Source organism: Protopterus annectens, chromosome 11.part0 (assembly GCF_019279795.1).
Source record: "Protopterus annectens isolate FY-2018-M chromosome 11.part0, PAN1.0, whole genome shotgun sequence".
NCBI lineage: Eukaryota > Metazoa > Chordata > Ceratodontiformes > Protopteridae > Protopterus > Protopterus annectens.
Window position 1 is genome coordinate 923,584,162 of NC_056745.1, and position 23,996 is coordinate 923,608,157.

At 42.6% G+C, this 23,996-nt stretch overlaps 1 protein-coding gene across 1 annotated transcript in view; it reads right to left on the reverse strand.

Moving 5' to 3' along the window:
* LASP1 (LIM and SH3 protein 1) overlaps positions 1-23,996 on the reverse strand; it is a 1,019,750-nt gene that overhangs the window by 668,739 nt on the left and 327,015 nt on the right. The window contains exon 3 of the mRNA XM_044088315.1: positions 996-1,080. Coding sequence (XP_043944250.1) covers positions 996-1,080 — 85 coding nt within the window. The remainder of the gene's footprint in view (positions 1-995; positions 1,081-23,996) is intronic.

Sequence of the window (23,996 nt, forward strand, 5' to 3'; positions counted from 1 at the left end):
GGTGACCGGTAACCAAATATGCAGAGTAGTAGAAAGTAAGATGCGAGATGAGCAGTTCAAATTCAGATAAGGGTGCAGCACAGATTACCTGGTGTTTGCAGTGAGACAGATAACGGAGGAGAAGCTACAGATGAGAAAAATAGTACAAACTGGCATTCCTAGACTTGGAATAAGCATATGCCAAGGTCCCAAAAAAAGCCAATTTGGTCAGTCCTGTGATGGTTCTAAGTACCAGAAACATTGGTAGAATTAGTCTAGGCTATGTACAAGGACCCAATGACACAAGTATAGTGTTACCAGAATGCCAAAAAAGGCTAAAGATTAGCTAATACCCTCCTCTATAGTGTATGGATTTGGTGCTTTTTGGAGACTACTGCCTTAATAAGAATGACAGGAAACTGTACATGAAACAAAATACTTACAAGCAGCACCATTTGGCAACCTTCATCTCTTCTCTTCTCCTTGTGAAGAAGAGTTGTGAAGCCTTCCTGAAAGGAGTGTGGTACAGTAACAAAGTAATCCTTAAACACACTCCACGAGCGTATTCAGAGCAAAAAGGTTCTACACCATCATCACTGGGGCATTTGGCACAACGTTCATAGATTAAATTAATAAAGGCTACAAAATTAAACAGTAACACTTTTCTGTTGGTCTACTAATGTTTTTAGTGCAGATCATTTCTCTCAGGAGTCGAAATTTGCTACATCAGACTAATAAACTCCAAAACGGGTGAAACACTTCCATATGTTTATCATTCATATGACATACAAAACTGTACTATGAGATCCTATGGTGCAAGGTAAACATTCTACAAGCTGAAAGAAAGCTACAAGCACTTCCCCATGACATAGTGTGTTTTGGGATATGTGCAGTTATGCTGTTTTGCAGACTTTGCCTGTATGATCTGTAAAATTAAGTGCAAACTTTAAAGCACATTCTTGTGCGAGTTGCTTTTGTTGTATTTTCAACTCATCAATGTATGGCATGCTGCATACCTGGCTCTGAAGTTCGCTCTGCTGCTTGAGCCGCAAGTTCTCTGGAGTATCTGCCACACTGGTAAATGACTGTTTTGGGTAGTGTCTGCAGGAAAAAAGAAAAAAATCAGTAGTAGAAATATATGCATCATGGAAAGGCAATAATAAATTCCCCTTAAGGGTTAGAATACAATGTACAATTACTAGTATAGTCACATGAGGAAAAAAAAAGGGGCCATGAAAGAGCAGTATACTTAACTAAACAAGCTAACAATTCCAGCCATACTCCTTCAATACCAGAGGCAATGCATCCAATGCCAATGCTGAAGACGTCTGTCAATGATGGAGTCATCAGCCTGTAGGGTTGAATAAGGACAGAGGGCTGACTGGAACCTTCACTGGGAGGTGGAATGGGAAAGTGAAGCTGAGGACAGCAACACCACTTAACTACCCAGAGAAGGACAGAGACTTGGAGGTTGCAAGTAAGGTAAAACCAACAATTTGGTGTTACAAAGATGTCCTTTGTACAGCGCAGAATGTGTGTGTGGCCATTCATCCATTAACAGTGGGGAATGTCACAGCATAAGGAAAAAGTCTTTCCTGTGCTGAAATGCAATAACTTCATTCCAGATCACCCAGATTTCACTGCCCCCATGTGGTTATAGAAAGTGGACTGATTGGGTCCTGGCCTGGGATATAAATGTTTGTGATCAGGGCTGGTTATATTCTAAAAAGAAATAAAAAGTCAAAATGCATCCCAAATAAACATGCACATCTTCCAGTTTTTTTTTATTTAACGATGAATGAGTTTAAACAAAGTGGATCTAACCCAAAAGAATCAATGAAAGCTGGATTCAACTTAAATATTAAAATAGTATTTTTACAAATGTAATGGCATGCATTAGCTCCTAAATAAATATCCATATTTTCCTGCTAATGAAGAGTAAAACTAGACAATGTCCTAAAACCAGTGTACTGCCACTGTTGTATCGAATTCTTTTGCTAACAGTAGCGGCCTACCTTCCTCACAGCATTTGGTCTCACAGGTCAGTTTGTGGCGGGGCTGCTTCCAATGTTCAGCCTGCATGTCATCCCTGTGTCTGTGTGGCATTTTGCTGATATCTCTGGCTTCCTTCCATATCCCAAAGACATGCTGTTTAGTGAGAAATTAGCTTGTAAACCATCTAATTGTGTGCACATTATGTATGCTCTGTGAAAGACTGGCATCCCTTCCAGGATTGTTTCTTTGCCGTATGTCCAATGAGCATCAGCACAGCCTCCAACTCTCTCTCAACCCTCTGCAGGATAGTATATCGTGAAAATGAATAAAGGTTATAAAAATTTGTAGAATTACATTGCATAAGTGTTTTAATCCCTACTACACTTGCAAGTGTACTATTGCTAGGTTATTTGCCTGTCAAGTACCCTAAGAAATTACATTGTTACCTCTCCTTGCCCCATTACATTTACTGTACACCTCTGTTTTCCATCTAGCTCATTTAAATAAATGTCTTCCCAGTCTCAACTATAAACAATCTCTCTCCTGCCATAACACAAACAGCTTACTTTCCATGTATGCCATGTTGGTTGTCTCTGAATATTTTATTAATTTCATGTGTTATCTAGCAGGCAAAGGATCTCATGAGATGCAGCAGTTTTAGTGAGAACAGACTGCCCTGAAAGGGTTCAACTAAGCTGTGGAAGTACTCAAGGTTGTTACAGGGTTGGTGTTGGAGACAAGAGGGCTTCAAATATATGGGTCTAGTTCATTTAGTAGGTTGCCCTCCTCTGACTCAGAACTGCACTGACGGGTTAGTATTGGAGGTAGTTAATGGGTTTTAACTGGCCAGGTGGACAGCACATGGCAGTGGTCACTAACTGTATTTGAAAGTCCCATCCCACAGATACAAACTGCTCAAACTACTCGGGTATCCACAGATACAAACTACTCAGGTGTCCAGAGATACAAACTGCTCAAACTGCTCAGGTACCCACAGATACAAACCACTCAGGTACCCACAGATACAAACCGCCCAGGTACCCACAGATACAAACCGCCCAGGTACCCACAGATACAAACCGCCCAGGTACCCACAGATACAAACCGCCCAGGTACCCACAGATACAAACCGCCCAGGTACCCACAGATACAAACCGCCCAGGTATCCACAGATACAAACCGCTCAGGTATCCACAGATACAAACCGCTCAGGTACCCACAGATACAAACCGCCCAGGTATCCACAGATACAAACCGCTCAGGTATCCACAGATACAAACCGCTCAGGTATCCACAGATACAAACCGCTCAGGTATCCACAGATACAAACCGCTCAGGTATCCACAGATACAAACCGCTCAGGTATCCACAGATACAAACCGCTCAGGTATCCACAGATACAAACCGCTCAGGTATCCACAGATACAAACCGCTCAGGTACCCACAGATACAAACCGCTCAGGTACCCACAGATACAAACCGCTCAGGTATCCACAGATACAAACCACTCAGGTATCCACAGATACAAACCGCTCAGGTATCCACAGATACAAACTGCTCAGGTATCCACAGATACAAACTGCTCAGGTATCCACAGATACAAACTACTCAGGTATCCACAGATACAAACTGCTCAGGTATCCACAGATACAAACCGCTCAAACCACTCAGGTTACTAAAGGAGAGTAAAAGGATCGACTCGGCTATCTGCACACAGCTCACCTGCAAACCTGTACATCTGACTCTTACATTACAACTCTACAGTAATACCCTACTGATTCCCAGCATGCATTTAGGCCTACGCATGGATGGGGGAGAGACTGCACTGCTGCAACTATCAGTCTATATAACTCCAAACAGTATGTACAAATAAGTAAGTTATGAAGGGCTGAAATAAAGGGGCCACATTCATTGATCTCAGGTGCACCTCCAAAAGCATAACCATTCCCTCCTCCTAATAACTCTGTGTATTCCATAGACTGTCATCCTGCATGGCTGCCATGATCAGAGGCCAAACTATAAGCACCTTCTTCCTCAACTTGACATGTATGTCTCATACCAAACTGCTTGATCTAGCAGATGAATATGGATTACCAACTCTTGCAGACAGTACATAGACTACCTACAATGGAGATACCTATCCAACAATAACCCTTACTCTGAGGTTACGGACAGCTGCTGCATCATCTTTAGATGGGATCTTCCTTTCACGTGGAATTCAAACACCTCCCCACTCAAAGACTAAGGCTATGTCACACGGTGCCAACAAGTTTTGCAGGCCTGATATGATTAGCAGCTACCAAGTCATCATCTGGTGCTCCCACTGCACAGCTAAAATCTTTCAAATGCCTAAGTTTTCTACTTTAGGCAACATCATTCTCTGAAAACACCTCCTTTGTTGCGAAGATGACTCACTGAAAGCTGGGACTACCACACAGACTCGAAGCTTACTTCTTTCGCACTACCGAAAGACATGGTGACCTATGCAGCTCTGCTTTACTACCTAAAGACATGGTGACCTATGCAGCTCTTCTTTACTCCTATGCGGCAACTGCATCCTGCTTGATCTAAACCAGACACTGACACTCAGCTCTGTACATAACAGGATTATAAGACTTATTCGGAGAGCAGCTCATGGCACCACTCACTGTGCCACGCTGCCACACCTTAACTGGCTGACCCTATATAACAGAATAAGACTTATTTTATGAGCAGCCCATGGTATCACTTACTGTTTCATGCTGCCACACCTTAACTAGCTGACCCTATATAACAGGATTATAAGACTTATTTTGCAAGCAGCCAATGATTCCAATTATGGTAGCACGCTGCCACACCTTAACTAGCTGACCCTAAATGATAGGCTAACCTGTGTCCGGCTCACCTATACCCATATATTTCTGCAGTCAGATGCTTTTAACATTTTATTAACTTCATCATTTTGTACTCCCCTGCCCTGAACTTGCACACTTGCAATTTTTCTCTTTTCTTTAGAACCCCGCACTAGCTGGAAATCTGTGAGATGGAGCATGTCACATGACATGGGCACCACATTCCTTGAGGAATTATTTGCTATGACAAATGAGTGAGATGAGATGCAGTCACACCTTCAAAAATTCTTAAAAGATCACCTTCAAGTCAAAAATAAGTATACAAATTACCAAACAATACAACACCCACTCACAGGGCCCAACATCTTGTGAATGCCTAAATCAGTCAGTGAATCAATATATGTATCCATCCACCCATCCTTTGTTGACCAGGTTGGTCCCACTAGGATAGTGGCCCTTTTCAGGGAGACTGGAGGGTGATATTTATACTTCTAGGGGAAATTTGGTCAGGGCCCCAGGGAGCTTCTATTCACCCCAACAAGTGTCATGCGATCTTTTGCATTCACTTGAGTTACAATTCAAGAAAATGAGAACACAGTTTAACATATCATTCAAAGGATGGCACACTCAAGAGTGCAACACCTCCTAATGCTGAACTGCAGTGTCAGCAATTTGAAAATCAATCTAGTTACCTGGAGTAGGATGAGAAAAGTACAGTTTTGTACCTACCATAAATGTAGATGTTCGAAGATCCACATTGCTGCAGTCCTTACACTTGGGTAGTCCGCTGTCCTCGGTCGGCCCGAATATCAAAGTATAAGGCTGACGTCGGTCAGGGCGCATTTGACTGACATCAGGACGTCAGGGCACAAATGCGCATGACCGACGTCATATCCTCAGTCTTTTCTTGCCCCAGATGTCAGAAGACCCAAAAAATAAAGGTCAAAACCAAAAGATAGCAAACAACCAACCAACCACCCTTGCACTAACTATATGTACAACATATACAATATACACAATATGTACAACCCAACCCACACAACCACCTCTAACTACAGAGGGGAAGGAGGGAGGGTAAATTGGACTGCAGCAATGTGGATCTTCGAACATCTACATTTATGGTAGGTACAAAACTGTACTATGTTCTTCATCTCACATTGCTGCAGTCCTTACACTTGGGTAGAATCCCAAAGCAGAGGTAAGGGAGGATGGCCAACTACAAGGAAGCAGGAGCTGCCAAAATGCCCTGCAAAACAGCAGTGGCAAAACCAGCCCTGGACTTAGAGTAAAGTGGCAGGTGATAATGCCTAGAGAAAGTATGCACAGAACTCCAAGTAGCTGCCTCCAAAATATCCTTGGTTGCCACTCCCCTCAAAAGCTGTTGAAGTGGCAGTAGCCCTAGTGGAATGAGGCCTAATCCCAGCTGGAATCTCCTTGCCATGATGGGAATAACAGAAAGCAATGCAAAACCCAATCCACTTAGAAATAGTTTGTTTTGACACAGGCTTGCCCTGAGAACTCAAAGCAAAAGAAACAAACAACTGCTGAGACTGCCTGAACCCTTTAGTTCTGTCCAAATAATAACGCAACTGCCTGTGAACATCTAAAGTGTGCAAAATCTTTTCCCCTTTATTTTGGGGATTTGCATAAAAAGTAGGCAAATGAATAGTTTGGTTTAAAGCCACACTAGAAACCACCTTAGGCATAAAGGAAGGATTAGTGCGTAATGATACCCTATCCTTATGGAAAATCAAGAAAGGCTCAACCGCCATGAGGGCCTGTAATTCAGAAACCCTTCTTGCAGAGGTAATGGCCAACAAAAAAGCAGTCTTCCATGATAAATATTTCAACTCAGCAGTAGCTGCAGGCTCAAAAGGTTGTAGAGTGAGTTTCTCCAACACAAAATTGAGATCCCAAGCAGGAGTAGGAGCTCTTCGTGGGGCCTTATATTCTTTGCCCTCTAAGAAATTGCTTGAACAAAGGATGAGACAACAATGGTGGGTCGCAATCATAGTGAGCAGAAATTGCTGCAGCATGAACTTTAATAGAAGAGAAAGACAAACCTTTGTCTAGTAACTCAGTAAGATATTGAAGAGCCACACTCAAATTAGGCTCAGAAACATCAAAATCTTTGCTGCACTCCAAAATAAAAATCTCTTCTATTTATCTGCATACACTTTCCTTGTGCTAGGCCTTCTAGCTTCCAAAATCACATTCAAAACTTGTTGTGGAAGTTGAGACCCTCTATGGTTCAAAACAGAATATGCCAGGCTGTCAGGTGAAGAGAGTGAAGTTTGACATTGAGCAAATGGCTGTCCTCCTGTGACAACAGGTGTGGAATCAAGGCAAAGGCCATGGAGGCTTCCGTACCAGACTTCTCAGTAATGGGTACCAGTGCTGTCGAGGCCAATCTGGAGCTATTAAAATCATCCTTGGCTTGTCCTGTCTGACCTTTAGAAGTACCTTTAGGAGGAGAGGCAGAGGTGGAAAGGCATACACATGAAGATTGCTCCAATTGAAAGAAAGAGCATCCACTTTCCAAGCTGTGGGATGAAACCTTTTGTGCAAAACTTTGGCAGCTGATGGTTTAGTGGAGAAGCGAACAGATCTATGTCTGGAGTTCCCCATGACACTGTCAATTTCTGAAACACATGAGGATCCAATTTCCACTCGTGGGGATCCATAATTGTCTGCTCAACACATCTGCTAAGGAGTTCTGTGCTCCTGGCAGAAACCTTGCCTGAAGATTGAGTTGTAAACTGAGAGCAGTCTCCCACAAAATCATTGCTTGCCTGCATAGAGGATAAGAATGTGTTCCCCCTTGCTTGTTGATGTACCACATGACAGTTGTGTTGTCTGTTAGAATCAACACCTGTCCTGGAAGAAGTAATTCCTGGAAAGCTATTAATGCAAACTGGACTGCTAACATCTCCTTCATGTTGATATGTAGATGTTGTAGTCTGACAGGCCACCTGTTTTGTATCCACTTTCCATTTAGATGAGCTCCCCAAGCTTTGTCTGAGGCATCTGTCGTTAAAATCTGACTCGCCTCTGGCCGGGTCACAGAGAGTCCCTTGTTTAGGTGACATTCCTGAGCCCACCACAAAAATTCCTTTTGAATGCAAGGTATTATTTGAATGACAGTGTCCAGATCCTGGCAGTGCTGTGTCCATACATTTTGAGATACCATTGTAGCTTCCTCATATGCAGTTTGGCATTGGGAAGCACCAGAATACAAGATGCCATGAACCCTAAGGCTTGAAGGACTGTCCTTGCAGTCAGCCCGGACTGATGAGATAGTTGATGGAAGTAAAGGGAGAGACTCTTTTGTTTGTCCGGGGTTAAAAAGGCCATCTGGGATGCTGTATTCAGTCTCACACCCAGAAAGCACATGTCTTGAGAGGGTACTAGACTGGACTTTATTTCGTTCACAGAATACCCTAGGCATCTTAGCACTGCTATCACATATTCCAAATGATGAAGAAGCTCTTCCCTTCCTTGAGCCAGAATTAGGCAGTCGTCCAAATAAGGACAGATCTGTATTCCTTTTAGTCTGAAGAAAGCTATCACTGGAGCCAGAAGTTTCGTGAACACTCTGGGCGCAGTAGATAAGCCAAAGGGCAATGCAGAGAACTGATAGTGAGAAGTCCCAGCTCGAAAACGCAGATACTTTCTGCAACTTAGTCTGATAGGAACATGAAGGTAAGCCTCCTTGAGATCCAAAGTTACCATCCAATGATCTTTGCCCAGCAGAGGTAAAAGCTGCTGTAACGTCAACATTTTGAACTTGGGAATGTCCAGATAAGTGTTGAGGATAGATAAATCCAAAATTGGTCTCCACGTGTTCCCCTTCTTTGGTACTAGGAACAGGCGAGAATAAAATCCTAGGCCCACTTCTGGCAGAGGAACTGGCTGTATGGCCCCTAGTTGGAGCAACAGAGAAACCTGTTTGTGAGCCTCTATTCTTTGTTGAGGAGGAACGTCTGGCATGCCTTTGAAAGGAGGCAAGGTATGGAAATAAAACCTGTAGCCGTGGTGTATGATATCCAATACCCATCTGTCCTGGGTAATTAAACTCCAATTTTCTTTGAAAAGCGCCAACCTTCCTCCCAAAGGTGCTGCCAGACGAGCAGGCTCTGGCAGCTGAAAAGGTAGGTCATTGGGTCTGCTTACGAAAGGACTGACCCCTGCCCTCACCCGAAGCCTGTGCAGGAGAACTCCCTGTTCTAGGCCTGAAAGAGCCCTGAGCTCTGCCCTTACCACGTCTAGATCTACCCCTAGACTGGGAATCATAAGAAGGATACGTCCACCCCTTAGTAGGCCAATTTCTACTAAACTTTGGAGGCTGGACCTGCAAAAAATCTTTAACAGTCTGCATAGACTTAGCCTTGTCTTCCATTTTCTTTAAAACTGTCTCAACAGGAGGACCAAACAGCACGTCAGATTGTAAAGGAGCATCTAAAATCCTTGATTTAACATGTTCAGACAAATTTTGATCCCTTAGCCAGGCGTGCCTGCGAAGAACTGACCCAGTAGCAGCCACCCTAGACGAGGCCTGTACAGCATCAAAACCACATTGCAAAGAATGCTTACCCACCTGTTCAGAAACATGCACTAAATCTTGCAACTCTTTACAATCAATACCTACTGCCAGAGCATCAACCTTAGACTTCAATTGTGAAAGGAGATAGTTTTGGTATTTCAACATGTGAAACTGGCAATTCAGAGCCCTCATAGCAAAAGTGGAAGAAGTATAGACTTTCTTTCCCCATCTATCCAAGGCCCTAGCCTCCTTGTCTGCAGGAACCGGATTTTTAACAACAGAAGCCTTAACACCTTTAGGCCCCTGGCTAACAGTTTCTGGGTCTGCCCTAGGACTCTTAAAAGATACTTATGAGCTTCAGGCACCCTGTAATATCTATCCGGCTTAACAGGAGCAGGAGGCAAAGAATCAGGATTAAGAGAAGCCTCTGTAAAAACATCTTCCACTACATCTAAAACAGGAGGTATAGCCAAAGGCCTATGCTGGGGTAAAAACAGAAATTCCCTAAGCCTTTTCCTGGAATCAGAGAAGTCCTGACCTTCCCACTTAAAATGCTCCCTCATGGCATGAAGAGTTTCTGAAAAAGAAAAATCCTCAGGAGGAGTAGCAGAAGGAGTAGAATCATCCATATCAGAATCGGAATAAGGAGAGTACTCCTGCAAGTCTTCAGCCAAGACTCTGAAATATCTGAAGCCTGCTCAAAACCCCCAGCTCAGGTTCCACCCTAGGTCTCTTATCAGGAGGGGGCATAGAACCCCTAATTAAAGTAATCAAATCTTCTGCCATTTTAAGCATATGCTTCTTGGGCACAGTACCTGAAGAGCTAGGGGTAACACCAACTGAAGCCAAACCTGGCCTGCCCCTGGGAGAAGCCTTTGAAACAGAAGGAGAGGGCCTAGCCACCTTAGGAAGGGAGGGGAGTATAGTAACTTTAGAAGCCCCCTCAGCCTGACTTGTCTCCTGAGAGGCCACATCTTGCAATAATAAGGTCTCACCCTGGGAACACAAAGAAACCTCCGGTGGAGCCACCGGCTCCACCGACACCTCTAAAGAACCGGCGTCCGGTACAGACAGTTCTTCTAGCCTAGGCTTAACTGCCTTGTCCTTGCGCTTCTTCGAAGAAGCGGGCGTCGGAGCATCCGACGGCATTTTATAGTTGCACCGCTTCCCAAAGACTAACCTTGCACAATCCAACCTTCTCTTTATAGTGCGTTTATTAAATCTAGCACAAGAGCGCAGCCAACAACGTCGTGCTCAGGCCCTAAGCAAGGAATACACAAAGTATGATAATCTCTATGCGGTATCTGTTTCCCACAAGAAATGCAATTATTGACTTTTTCTGACATCCGGTAAATGACTGAGGCAAGAAAAAACTAAAATATTCCCCAACGGGGTACTTGGCCAACTTTGAACTCGGTCTGAAACTTCTAAATCGAAAAATCTCAGAACGCCAACCGGCACTTGCAATGCTGCTTCTGCATCGGACCATGCGGCAAAAAAGACTGAGGATATGACGTCGGTCATGCGCATTTGTACCCTGACGTCCTGATGTCAGTCAAATGCGCCCTGACCGACGTCAGCCTTATACTTTGATATTCGGGCCGACCGAGGACAGCGGACTACCCAAGTGTAAGGACTGCAGCAATGTGAGATGAAGAACATCCACAGACTTCTGCTCTTCCAGTGCCAAGTTAAACCACTGTGTGATGGCTATAGTCTGCAAAATGGCCTGTATGTTTTTCATGTTCCCCATCCAATTGTTTAAGTTACACTTGAACTGGGTTAGGGAGAAAATCTGCTTCAAATGGATGAGGAGCCTGTTCCAGAGACTGAGTAGTCTCTGGGATACATACCTGTCTCTCCAGCAGGTCCTACTTATATCACACAGGCAAGGTTCAAGTCTTTAGACCTGGTAATTCTGGTGCTGTTTGTTTTGCTGATATGCAGGAGGTCCATCAGAGTGGGGTTTGATAATGCCCTGTATGCCAGGCATAGACTTCCCTCTTGACAGCCTGCAGGACGCTGAATAGGGCCTTGAGGCAATCTGCACTCATTGCTGATTTCATGGTGGTGAGCTAGCAATACAATGCCAGCAACAAACCATGTAATCCTGCTAGTGGATTCTGAATGAACCACTGAAGACCACACCTCAACTCTATTACCTGCATTTCTGCAATATACAGGCTGAATACGTTTTGTGCATTCATCTTTCCAAGACGTGAACTGTTGCTAGTGACTGTAGTCCTCTGAATACTTCAATTCTGTATATAAAGTAGAAGCAGGCAGCAAAGGAGAAAGAGAGAATAAGTACAGCCATAAAAATATAGCATATATATACTAACTCGCAGGTGGCGCAGCAGTTAACGTTGTCGCCTTACAGCAAGAGGTTCGCAAGTTCAATTCTTGGCTGAGTGCCTTCTGTGCAGAGTCTGAATGCCCTCCCTGCGTTCATGTGGGTTTCCTCCAGGTACTCTGGTTTCCTCCCACATTCCAAAGACATGCATCTGGAGTGCTTCTCCCTAGGTCACAGCTGAAACTAGGCTCCGTCCTAGTCGGACTTTCCCGGTCAACAAACATTAAACAAATAAATAATTTGAAGGCTGAAGTAAGGGTTAATACAATTTCAAGTCTTCTGTTTCTTATGGCATCTAATCTAGTAAGGTTTCATCTTTTTTAAGAGGGGGTTTCCATCTGTCTGAATGATAAAAGAAAGGATGGAATCTTGTCACCATAACGTCATGGGGTCCAGTATCTTGGCAGTTGCAAACTAAATCACTGGTCTTCTGCCAAAGCTACACAGCAATCTATACCACCAGGAAATAAGACCTCCTCCACCCAAGGACTCTTGGCAGTTCTCTAGGCCAATTCAGATGCCTATCTTCTAAATTAAGGTCAAAGAAAATGTTTCAACAGACGAGGGGCAACTCCGGAAACAAACTGCAAAATCAACAGCCACAATGATCCCTAACTGCAGACGGACGTGGACCAGAAGGCAAATTCATTTATGGAGAAATAATATTAGCAACAGCTCAGAACCAGAATCACAGGTGGAGGGTGGGCTCGGGGAGTTGATGGGATGACACTGTTGGGGAGGGTGGGGGCAAAGCACAAGAGTGGACAGCACCAACTCGAAGTCCAAATAAAGGAAAAAAGTATATACAATTTTATACATATACAGTTTGCACCCTTTACCTAAATGAAAACGTTACTCTAACTTCACAATACTTAGTCACAAAATGAGCTACATTACATAGTTCTGAATATTGGTGTTTGCTAGAACCTATGGTGGGGGGGACAGTCTTCCTTCCTCATGACAATCTCAAGAACAAGAATATAACAGCCAGTCATGAAAGTGTTTGGCAACAGTATGAAGCCTGCAAAGATTCAGTTGTGTTATTTGTCATAATGCTTTCCTCAAATCCAGTGAGAGTGTGTGAGTGTGTGAGTGTGTGAGTGTGTGAGTGTGTGAGTGTGTGAGTGTGTGAGTGTGTGAGTGTGTGAGTGTGTGAGTGTGTGAGTGTGTGAGTGTGTGAGTGTGTGAGTGTGAGTGTGTGAGTGTGTGAGTGTGTGTGAGTGTGTGAGTGTGTGAGTGTGTGAGTGTGTATACAAATGTTTATGCAAAACTCACAGGCATTCAAAAGAACCAGTTGCTGTGTCGCAACTGAGGTACCCTCCCAAAAGAAAAGCCCAAGGAAAACTAACTTCATCTCTTGCTTACCCATGTCCCTCTAAATCCAGTTCCACCCGCCACTTGTGTTGTGAACAGGAACGTTGTGCATATCAGCTCCCTCAGGAACACATCCCAGACTGCTGTGCAAATCAGCTCCTTCAGGGGTACATTTCAGATCACTGCGCATATCAGCATCCTCATGGGCACATCCCAGACCAATGTGCATATCAGCATCCTCATAGGCACATCCCAGACAGTTGCACATATCAGCATCTGCATGGACACATCCCAAACTGTTGTGCATATCAGCATCTTCATGGGCACATCACAAACAGTTGCACATATCAGCATCCTCATGGGCACATCCCAGACCGCTGTGTATATCAGCCCTCTCACAGGCACATCCCAGACAGTTATGCACATCAGCGCTCTCATGGGCACATCTCAGACCGCTGTGTATATCAGCCCTCTCAGGCACATCCCAGACATTTGTGCACATCAGCGCCCTGATGGGCACATCCCAGACCGCTGTGTATATCAGCTCTCTCACAGGCACATCACAGACAGTTGTGCATATCAGCGCCCTCACGGGCACATCACAGACAGTTGTGCATATCAGTGCCCTCATGGGCACATCCCAGACAGTTGTGCATATCAGTGCCCTCATGGGCACATCCCAGACAGTTGTGCATATCAGCGCCCTTATGGGCACATCACAGACCATTGTACCGATTACTGCCCTCAGGGGGATATCCAAAACATTCAGATTAACTGCCCCTACCAATATACAACAGACAAACGCACTCAGCAGCATATCCCAGACCTTCACACAGAAAAACTCTCAGGTGGATACAATTTGCAAAGATTTACTCATTTCACATTTACTCCTGGAGTTTCCAATAATTTTTCTACCTTATTACTATGACTTTACCTGGGAGCCCATTATATATAAACCACCTAAAAGAAACTTTTTTGGGGGGAGGGATTCTGAAATAAGTGATAACTTAGTCCTTATTATGAAGTGAATAAACTGGGCTCATAAATGCAGATACTAAATGCTGTACTACGAAGGCCTATCATTACACATGTCTGCTTGTTATGCATTCTGTGAATACCTACCAATGTCTATAAATAGATTTTACTGACCCAGAAAAAGACAGAAATAAAAAAATGGTGATGCATAGAAGGAAATGCTGGCTGTGATCTCTTTGGGGGGATTTGACCAAATTAGTAATCCAACAGATCACAAGAGAAAAGAGCTCTACAGAAATGTAAATGTTGAGAATTAAGATATTTTGAGAAGAGCTCCTTCGTTTATCTTTTAACTTTACAAAATCACACTCATTTTCAAATCCATTAAGATCACAGTAAACAGTATATTGTGCCATCAAAGGTTAGACAATTTCTGAATTATGCAGAACATGACTGTAAAGTGAAACATGCACTTACTGCAGTTAGATGTCAGCATACTTTAGAATACAGTTCTAAATGTAACCCTCGTCCCTTGCTTTTCTGCCTCAGGTTATCATTAGCAAAAACGATCATGTCTGCAGACTGCCTTAAGCAGTAGCTTCTAGCTTTCCAGGAACCAATTCTAATAATAAGAAAGCCATCACTATTACTTAAAAGTTCTGCCCCTGCAGTTTTTAAAACCTTCAAGTTCTACCCCTAACGGCTGAAAGGGATCAAATTCAGCCATGGACTAATCAATCAGCCCACAACATCTGGTTTCTCCAGTCCAAAACTCTAATGTTTGGTGATATCACTGCTGCAGGTGCCCAGGGGCATGCATTTTATAAGGGCAATCTGTCATCAGCATTACAGAAAACAATTTTTCTGAATTTATTTAGTTAACATTTGTTTACCAGGATGGGCTGAACTGGACAGCTGGTGTCCATTTTCAGCGGAGCCCTGTGGGGAAAGCCCCAGAAAAAAAATTACAGAATACAAACAATATATATATAGCAATAACACAGGTTAAAATATAAAAGGTTAATACAGTAATACAGAGGAATTACATACAAGAATAAGTGTACTACTCTATAGTCAAGTAGCACTGTAGTATACTATAAGCATGCAAACAATATTTACAAAATGTAAAAGAGAGGGTGAAATACAGTAGAATGTTTGAGTGGACTCTCCATAAGCAGAATGGGAGTATAGAGAGGTCATCCAACTTCTGATTAAAAAAAAATAAATAAATAGTCTGTGGTGGTACAGCGGTTAGCGTTGTCGCCTCACAGCAAGAGATTCTACCATTCCAATCTCGGCTAGAGTGCCTTCTGTGTGGGGTCTGCATGTCCTCCCTGCGGTCAAGTGATATTAAAGACATGCAGGTAGGTGCGAGTGTGAATGGGTATGCCTTCTTTGAAAGTTGGGTATCGGGCTGGCAACTCAGCACCATAAAAATCCACTGCCAATCATTAGTGGACCGAAGTTCCACTGTGGCGACTCCTAACCGGGAAAAGCCGAAAGACATTACTTTACGTACATACATAAATAAATAATAATAACAATAAAATGGGGGGGGGGGCTCAAAATTATGTTTCACAGACTTGTAGTGGCATCCCAAACAAAAGCAATCAGTGACGTAAGAAAGTAAGATGAATTACTTAGCTAGGCCTATGAAGTACAGACAATGTCTTCTCTTGCAAAAAGCTGGATAGACATTCCATCTGAGTAAGGAAGCCTTCATTTTTATCACACAGTGGACAAAATAAATATAACCTGTGAAGCTGCCATTTCTTATTCTCTAGCATGTGCTTCAGCAGTGCAACCTGTAATACAGGTACAAAGATGACATATACCCACGTGAGACCAGCAGTTTTTGCCTATACTGCTGCTGCTCCAATCTGAAGTTGAGGGGTTATGAATGTGACATACACAGTAATGAACCCCATACTCGACTTTCCCTAGCTGTCCCTTGGGCTAGTGGACACAAACTGGGTGCTACATGCTTTGGCAAAAGTGAGCACTGCCCTCCGTCCTCTCCAGCCAGCATTTCTTGCCTATCCCCATGAAAAAATGCATTTATAATAGATTTGTCCAAGTTATTAATTAAAACATTTGTCTAATATGAGTAGCACAGCCATAACACTTGTTAGAGCATGGTAACATCCTGCAGCAAGCAGATGACAAATAAATGTTGTACTTTTCACGCCTTCCTTAGCCAACCAGTCCAAACTGTACTGCTTTTAACACCTCTCAGTTAAGAGGGAAGACCAGATAGTCACGCTGATATGCAACAGGAAACCAGAAACCAGGCAACCATGAGTTTTGCTTTAATTTTATCATCCGTAGAATGGCTCTTGGTCTAAAGCACACACACACACACACACACACACACACACACACACACACACACACACACACACACACACACACACACACACACACACACGGACATAGCAGTAGTTAATGCAAACACAAACATACTTTTTGGGGCATAGCAGTTTTAGATGGATAATTGCCTTGAAGGGCCATTTTAAGCCTAGCTAATAACCAGAGGTTAGAATTAAACCCTATACGTTGTGTCTACAAGGCAAGACCTTAACCATTATGTCAAACCCATCCACCCCAGGCACGAGGAAGGTCATTTACACCCACATGCCAGCTCCACTCAGCGCACACACACACACACACACACACACACACACACACACACACACACACACACACACACACAATTAGGGACACACCAGTGATTAATGCAAACACACAAACACCTTTTGGGACATAGGACACTGCAATTTTATGTTCTGTAGAGTGGCCCTAGGTCCACAGCAAGATGGACAATGCCAGTTCCCCTCAATAACAATTTGGGCGACTCAAAATAAATATGGCTAGGTTTGTAAGGGCTCTAGAACCATTAGAACAAGTACTCACGATTAGAGACAAAACAGTCGATAATGCAAACACAAACACAATTAGGGATACAGTAGTGGATGAGAACACAGACACACACTCGTTTTGGGACACAGCAGCAGATGGTGAATACACCACAATCAGAGACACAGCTGTGGCGAACGAAAACACACACACATGATTAAGGACACAGTAGTGAATGAGAGACGCACTTGTTTTGGGACACAGCAGCATGTAATGAAAACACACACACATGAACAATTAGGGAAACAGTAGTGGATAATATGAACACATTTTTGGATATGCAAGCAAACAAGCACAGACTCATGCATGTGCAGACACATTTTAGGGCACAGCAATGGATAATAAAAACACACAAAAATCAGGGACACAGCAACGTGAACACACACACACACACACACACACACACACACACACACACACACACACACACACCAGTAGGTAATGCAGATAGATTTGTAAAAAATAGCTACACTTGAGGACTATGTAAGGCTTCCAAGACTAAGACAAGAATATGAAAACTTCTCTGGGGTACAGTTACCAGGCCAAGCAAGGCAAACTAAGCACTACAAAGAACCTGGATGGAAGCAGCTTTGCACTTTATCTTTGCTCTCCATCAGTACCAGCTTCAGTCACACTGACTAACTAGATAAGGTCTGTGGTGAACTGAGTAATGACTGCAGAATGAAACTGTGCCTACACACCAGTGGTTCACTTCTACCAATGTTGTTTAACTGCAGGCAACGCAACTGTTACCACAGCAGTCGACCAGACCATGTTTGGAGATGGGGAGTTCCATCCTGTCAGTCGAAACCAGTTACTAAAGACAAGCACATTAATGATCTTTACACACTTCTAGCAAGGCTAGCAAAACCAGACCTTCATGGTACTTTTTTTTTTTTGTTAAACACTGCCCTACTAAAGCAGGATACAATACTCTGATGACTTAATGAAGATGCAAGCAGTGTAGTTTTCACAAATATTTAAGACTGCAATGGTAAACTGCATCAAATTCTCTCAAATTCTGAGTAGTTCTTTTGTCCAGAAATCACTAATTCCCTGCAATGGCAGGTCACATCTAGAGGTTTTCAGAAGCAGTAAGAGTTTTGAACATACCTCTCTACCTCTTAGTGCAAGAATTCTGGACAAAGCCAATAACAATGAGGAGACAAACCTCCAAAATCAGCGACAGATTTTTATTATTATTCTTACAAACCTAAAATATTGCTAGACTAACAGGTTTGGCATTAGCATGCATTTTCTGAAGGATAAGAAGTCTGAAACTCATGCAACGTCAATACTCAAAGACTTAAAAAAAAAACACTTATGTGGAACAGGCCAAAAATAGGAGGCAAAAGTGGGGCAGTCTGTGAAATTATAGACAGTTAAGTATGGCTTTGGGTGGACTGATCTGAAATTGGCTAGCACCCATTTGCAATAAATTCCTGAAAGACATACGACTCATTTATAGGAAATACTTGTTCAAATCTCTCATTAAAAGGCTGCTCAAAATGAATGTTCAACACATTGCAAAAGCAAAGTCACAGGACTGATAATACTATAATAAGCAGAGGGGGAAGGAATCATAGACTTATCGCAAACTCAGCAAGCTTTTATCCACATTTCACCTAGAAAACTGTACAAATCATATGGCCAAGGTACTGCTGACCTGACTGTATTACACTGACATGTTATGTTCATATTATCTACATGCATACAGACATACTGTACATACACACACACAATAGTTTATGTTATGACTAAGAAATTGGAACTCATGTTACTAAAACCCAGAAATCGGCACTAACATGGGAACTGAAAAGGTGGGGTGGGATATGTTCTACTCTCGCTGTTATCTAGTGTTAATATCCTGGCACTTGACCTGATAAGTCAGAGCTCAACAGAATAGCCCTTGCTGATCCTCATATCAACTGTATACCTAACAAACACACACGTCAAATGAATTACGTTGACCCACCGCAATGTCAACAGCCAACCGATCAACCATATTTGGTCGACAAATGCAGATGGACAACAGGTGTGACAGACTGACGATCCTCAAATGAGGAATATTCCCTTTCAACAAGAACGATGGTAAAGTAATAGTAGATGATCCAAGTACAAATGAAGACAAACCAGTACAAACGTATAAAATTTAACGGAAGTAACAAAAAGCAAAGCTTTCAGGTAAAACAACCCTTTTTCAATACAACTGCATTCAAAAAGGGTTGTTCTACCTGAAAGCTTTGCTTTTTGTTACTTCCGTTAAATTTTATACGTTTGTACTGGTTTGTCTTCATTTGTACTTGAATATTCCCTTTCCCCAGGGATTGAGCACTCTCGGAGTTATTATTTATATATATATATATATATATATATATATATATATATATATATATATATATATACACACACCTCTCTCTCTCTATATATATATATATATATGTTTGTATGTATGTGTATATATATATATATATATATATATATATATATATACACCTTGGCCATATGTATATATATACACGTGTGTGTGTGTTTATATATATTTATGCATTTATACACATAGATATGTATATATAAGAATGGTATGAAGAATGTGTACATCTTTACAGAGCACTCAGAATATTACCAAACTCCACATGGCAGTATACATTTTAACAGCAATTAGCTTGATTGCAAGACCTTAACTGCAAATTACTGTGACATGTAAGAGTGGCCTGTAGGACTACATTCAGAAGTCATTTCCTAACATAGAGGTTCATCTGAAGACATGGAAGCAAGTAGACAGAAAGGGCCCAGTCAGGCATAATGTGCAGCCAGTAGATTACATGCTGTGGAAATATTGTTATTAAAAGTTGGGCATGGGAGAGGCCTGCAGTCTTGGACCTTCCTTTTGCTGAAATCTAAGGCACTGACTTCTTTATTTTTGAAAACTACAAGGCTATGTGGGTTAATATTTTTGTTTTCAGAACATACTATGTATATGTGAAAATGGCCGAGGGCCACTTCTGTCAAGTTGTCCAAAAATCTTATTTTCTCTCGGTCTCACCTTGAAGAATGTAAGAATATATACACATGTATGTGCATACTCCGCACACACACACACACACACACACACACACACACACACACACACACACACACACACACACACACACACACACACACACACACACACACCGCCACACACACACACACACACCGCCACACACACACACACACACACACACACACACACACACACACACACAGACACACACACACGCCCACACACACACACACACACACACACACACACACACACACACACACACACACACACACACACACACACACACACACACACACCCGCCCACACACACACACATGTAAAAGAAACGAAAAACAATTAAAAGAATGCAATGCACAGGCTATGTCACAACTTATAAACTTTTTAAAAATCTCCATTAGTAATCTGCACCATTTGCTGATGCATCCAGCTATGTACAGTCATCCAGGACACCACAAAAGTAAAAAAACAGAACTGGTGTGCACTTGATAAGAACACTGTGGCCACAGTTCCTCCTTGATGCTTCTTGTATAAAGTACTGCAGTCAACTGCATGCAAATTGGCAAAACTTTGTCAAATATATTTTAAAATGGAACAAGCTCAACACACTGCAGTTCTGCAATGAATGTAACTGCTCCATGAAAGGGAGCGCAAGGAAGCGGGTATAACGTGCACAGTTTAAACCTTGGAGGTACCTACCACCCACAGTGCTTCACAAAACTCTTGGCAGCAATACAACCACCACTACCTGTTATAAAGTACAGCCCCCACTTAAAACACAGCACTCTGAAGGCTGTGTTTTAAGTGCCTAACAACACTGGATCCCACCCATTCAGTAACAGACTACACCAGCAGTTTTGGTTAAGGAATGTAGACAGAATGCTATACGCCCAAGCTCAGTGTTACTCTGGAGTAACTGACTTGCAATGCACATTATGGGGGTGGAGCCACTGATTACACTTCATGTTACTTCGGGAAGGAGTCACAGACTCACACTGCATATTACTATGGGGTGGAGTCATTCATTTACATTGCATGTTACTCTGGGACAGAGTCACTGAGTCACACTGCATGTTAATCTGGAGCAGAGCCACTCATTCACACTGCATGTTACTCTGGGGCGGAGTCACACTGCATGTTACTCTAGGGTGGGGACAAGAATTCATACTGCATGTTACTCTAGGGCACGGAGTCAAACTGCTCTAGTGACAGAATGCAGGCTGAAAACAGACTGTCAACTGAGCCACTTACCTGGTTACTAAAATACAATAATTGAAGAAAGAAAATGCATTGACTTTATACAACAGCAATGAGAACACCTATAACAACACATGTGCGTACATACACACACACACACACACACACACACACACACACACACACACACACACACACACACACACACACACACACACACACACACACACACACCATCTTAAAAATTGTAGTCAGTGTTGAAATGTTAACATGAAAGGCTGAGTTACTCCTAATATTATTTATTATTATTTTTTATTTAAATTTGTTGACCAGGAGTGTCCGACTGGATGTGGGTCCATTTTCAGCGGAGGCCCGGGGAGAAAAGCCCCACAGTTAAAATAAACACACAGTATTTACATTGGATTACACAGTGATTAACAATTTACATAGCAATTACTTACAACATATTTACAGATGAAGAACATAGTACATCAGTAGACAACTAGAATCTTTATCTGTGAAGTGCATACCAGACATTAACAAATGTTACAAGAAAAAGAAGAAGTTTATGCTGTATAATAAGTACTGGCTTATGAGCATCTGAGCTTGCTATAATCAAGGTAGTTAGTGGAGTGGAAAGAAAGGTAGTGGTTGGATGGGGTGGATGATATTAGAGTGGGAGTTGCAAGGGCATAGCCAGCATGTTTTTAGTTGCCCTTTTAGTAAAGTTTTGAAGTGGGTGCATGATGGTATGGAGGTAATTGTGGGTGGGAGTGAGTTCCATAATTTGGCTATGGCGCAACAGAATAGTGCTTCACCAGCAGAGTTATTGGCTTTAGTGATCTGCAAGTGATTTTTGCTACTGGATCTTAGTGGTCTACTAATATACCTAATGTACCTGTCTGGATGAAACTGGGGACCGTAAGGCTGTAAAAGATGAGCAGAGATGTTACAACAGCCATGCAGCATACAATCTGCCATCACAGACCTTAAACACTACCCTGCCTACTCAAAGCAAAAGGCAGCTGTCTGCAATCTGATCCTTCACTGGAAGTGAGTTAATTGTTACTTCCTGTCTGAAGTGCTTTCTCACTCAAAGCACTTCTTTGCTCATACCTGCTACATAGCTGCTTAAAAATGTATCAACTAAATACAAAACAAACAATTTTTCAGAAACGCAAAAAAGCACAATGTAGAGTGCATCTTCTATGTACAGCTTGGCCTACCAACTGAAAAGCATAAAAGTACCAATGTACAATAAATGTGGAACAAGGTATATAGAAAACTTCAGCCAACAATGTGTGACAAGGACAGCTCGGTATTTCCTAACCACATCCTACTAGAAAAAAAGAGCCGATTGATCCAAAAAAGCAGCACAGATGCACGGTGTAAGGCCTCCTTTTAAAGTACCCAAAGTACAAGCAACAGAGAGGGGGCAGGTAAGTTCTTTAAGAAGTACTTAAAGTAATGGCAACAGAGAGAGGAAGGGAAGGGCTTTTCTTACCACATGTAAGGTACAGTTGAGTACACTCACTGTAATAGCAGATGTTCATAGGAAAGCAGTGCTGCTAACCTGCTCACAATGTATGCAAGTTAGCTGCAACAAGTCCTGTGGCTAGTCTCCCAAGGCTCTGTGGGCATCACAGCATGGGCTAGGCCTTTCCCAACAGTGGAGCAAAAGCCTGCAAGCCAGATTTAAACAGCAGTCGGTTCTGCACCACCTTCTGGTCTTTTTGGTCGATGAAAGAATGGGAAATAAGCCTTCTGAATGCAAGACCCCCGTTCACATACTTTATAAGGCAACCAGAAAAAATATGAAGTGGCATGGAGTCTCCAGGCCAAGCTGACAGAAGAATGAAAACTTTCCCTGGTACTTGTTCCCCTGGGGTACCTGAGAAAGGACAGACAGAGAGAGAGAGACATACAGACAAAGGGAAAGAGAAGGTAGACTGACCATAAGGAGTGAAACAGGAGGGAGCTAGCATTTTAACAGTGATCCCCCTGGAAGACGTACTGCTACGCAAGTGTACACACACCTGTACCATGCTCATCACACAGGATTACTGGTGCAGAAGTATTTGTAACATTTAGGAAGATTAACACAACAGTGTCCACTATGGGAGGCAAAATCATACAGCAAGGGCCGTAGAATGACCAAACCAATCTTACCCCGCTTTTAGAATGGAAGTCCAACTTATACTGTTTGGAAATGATGTGGATGAAGGACAGTGTTGCAGCCTCAGGGATGTGTCCACATAAAACAAAGTTCATCCCTGTGCATACTGAAGCATAACTTAGATCTACGGATGGAAAACAAAAAATTACACCAGGACTGCCCCCTGTACTACTAAGGGCTGCTGTGGTGACAGTGGCCTTAGAAAAATGTTCTTTACTCTGTCCTTGTAATTCATAGCACAACAAAATGCACTTTGCCAGCTATTTACAAATACTTGCTTGGTGTATGCTCTGCTCCCTTTCCCTGAGACACAGGAGACTATAGCTACTCTGCCTCTCTACTGCCTTCTTCCCTGTGCATGTACTACCACAAACAGCTACCTGTGTGGATCCAACAGCTGCAAGATTTTCAAACTTTTATCAGTCTTTGGAAAACAAGGCAGACAGTTAAATATTCTGCTCAAAGGGGATCTCAGAAACCACTTTTGGCATCAAAGAAATACTGGCATACAGGTTCAGTCTTGTTTTGGTGAAGATTTTAAATAGTTCATTATACATTACAGCTTTCAATTCAGAAATTTGTTTGGCCAAAGTGTAGTCTTCCAGGACAAAAAAAACCCCAAAAAACCTTAAAATGGTGTAAGGAATGATTCTTTGGAGCTGGTGCATAGG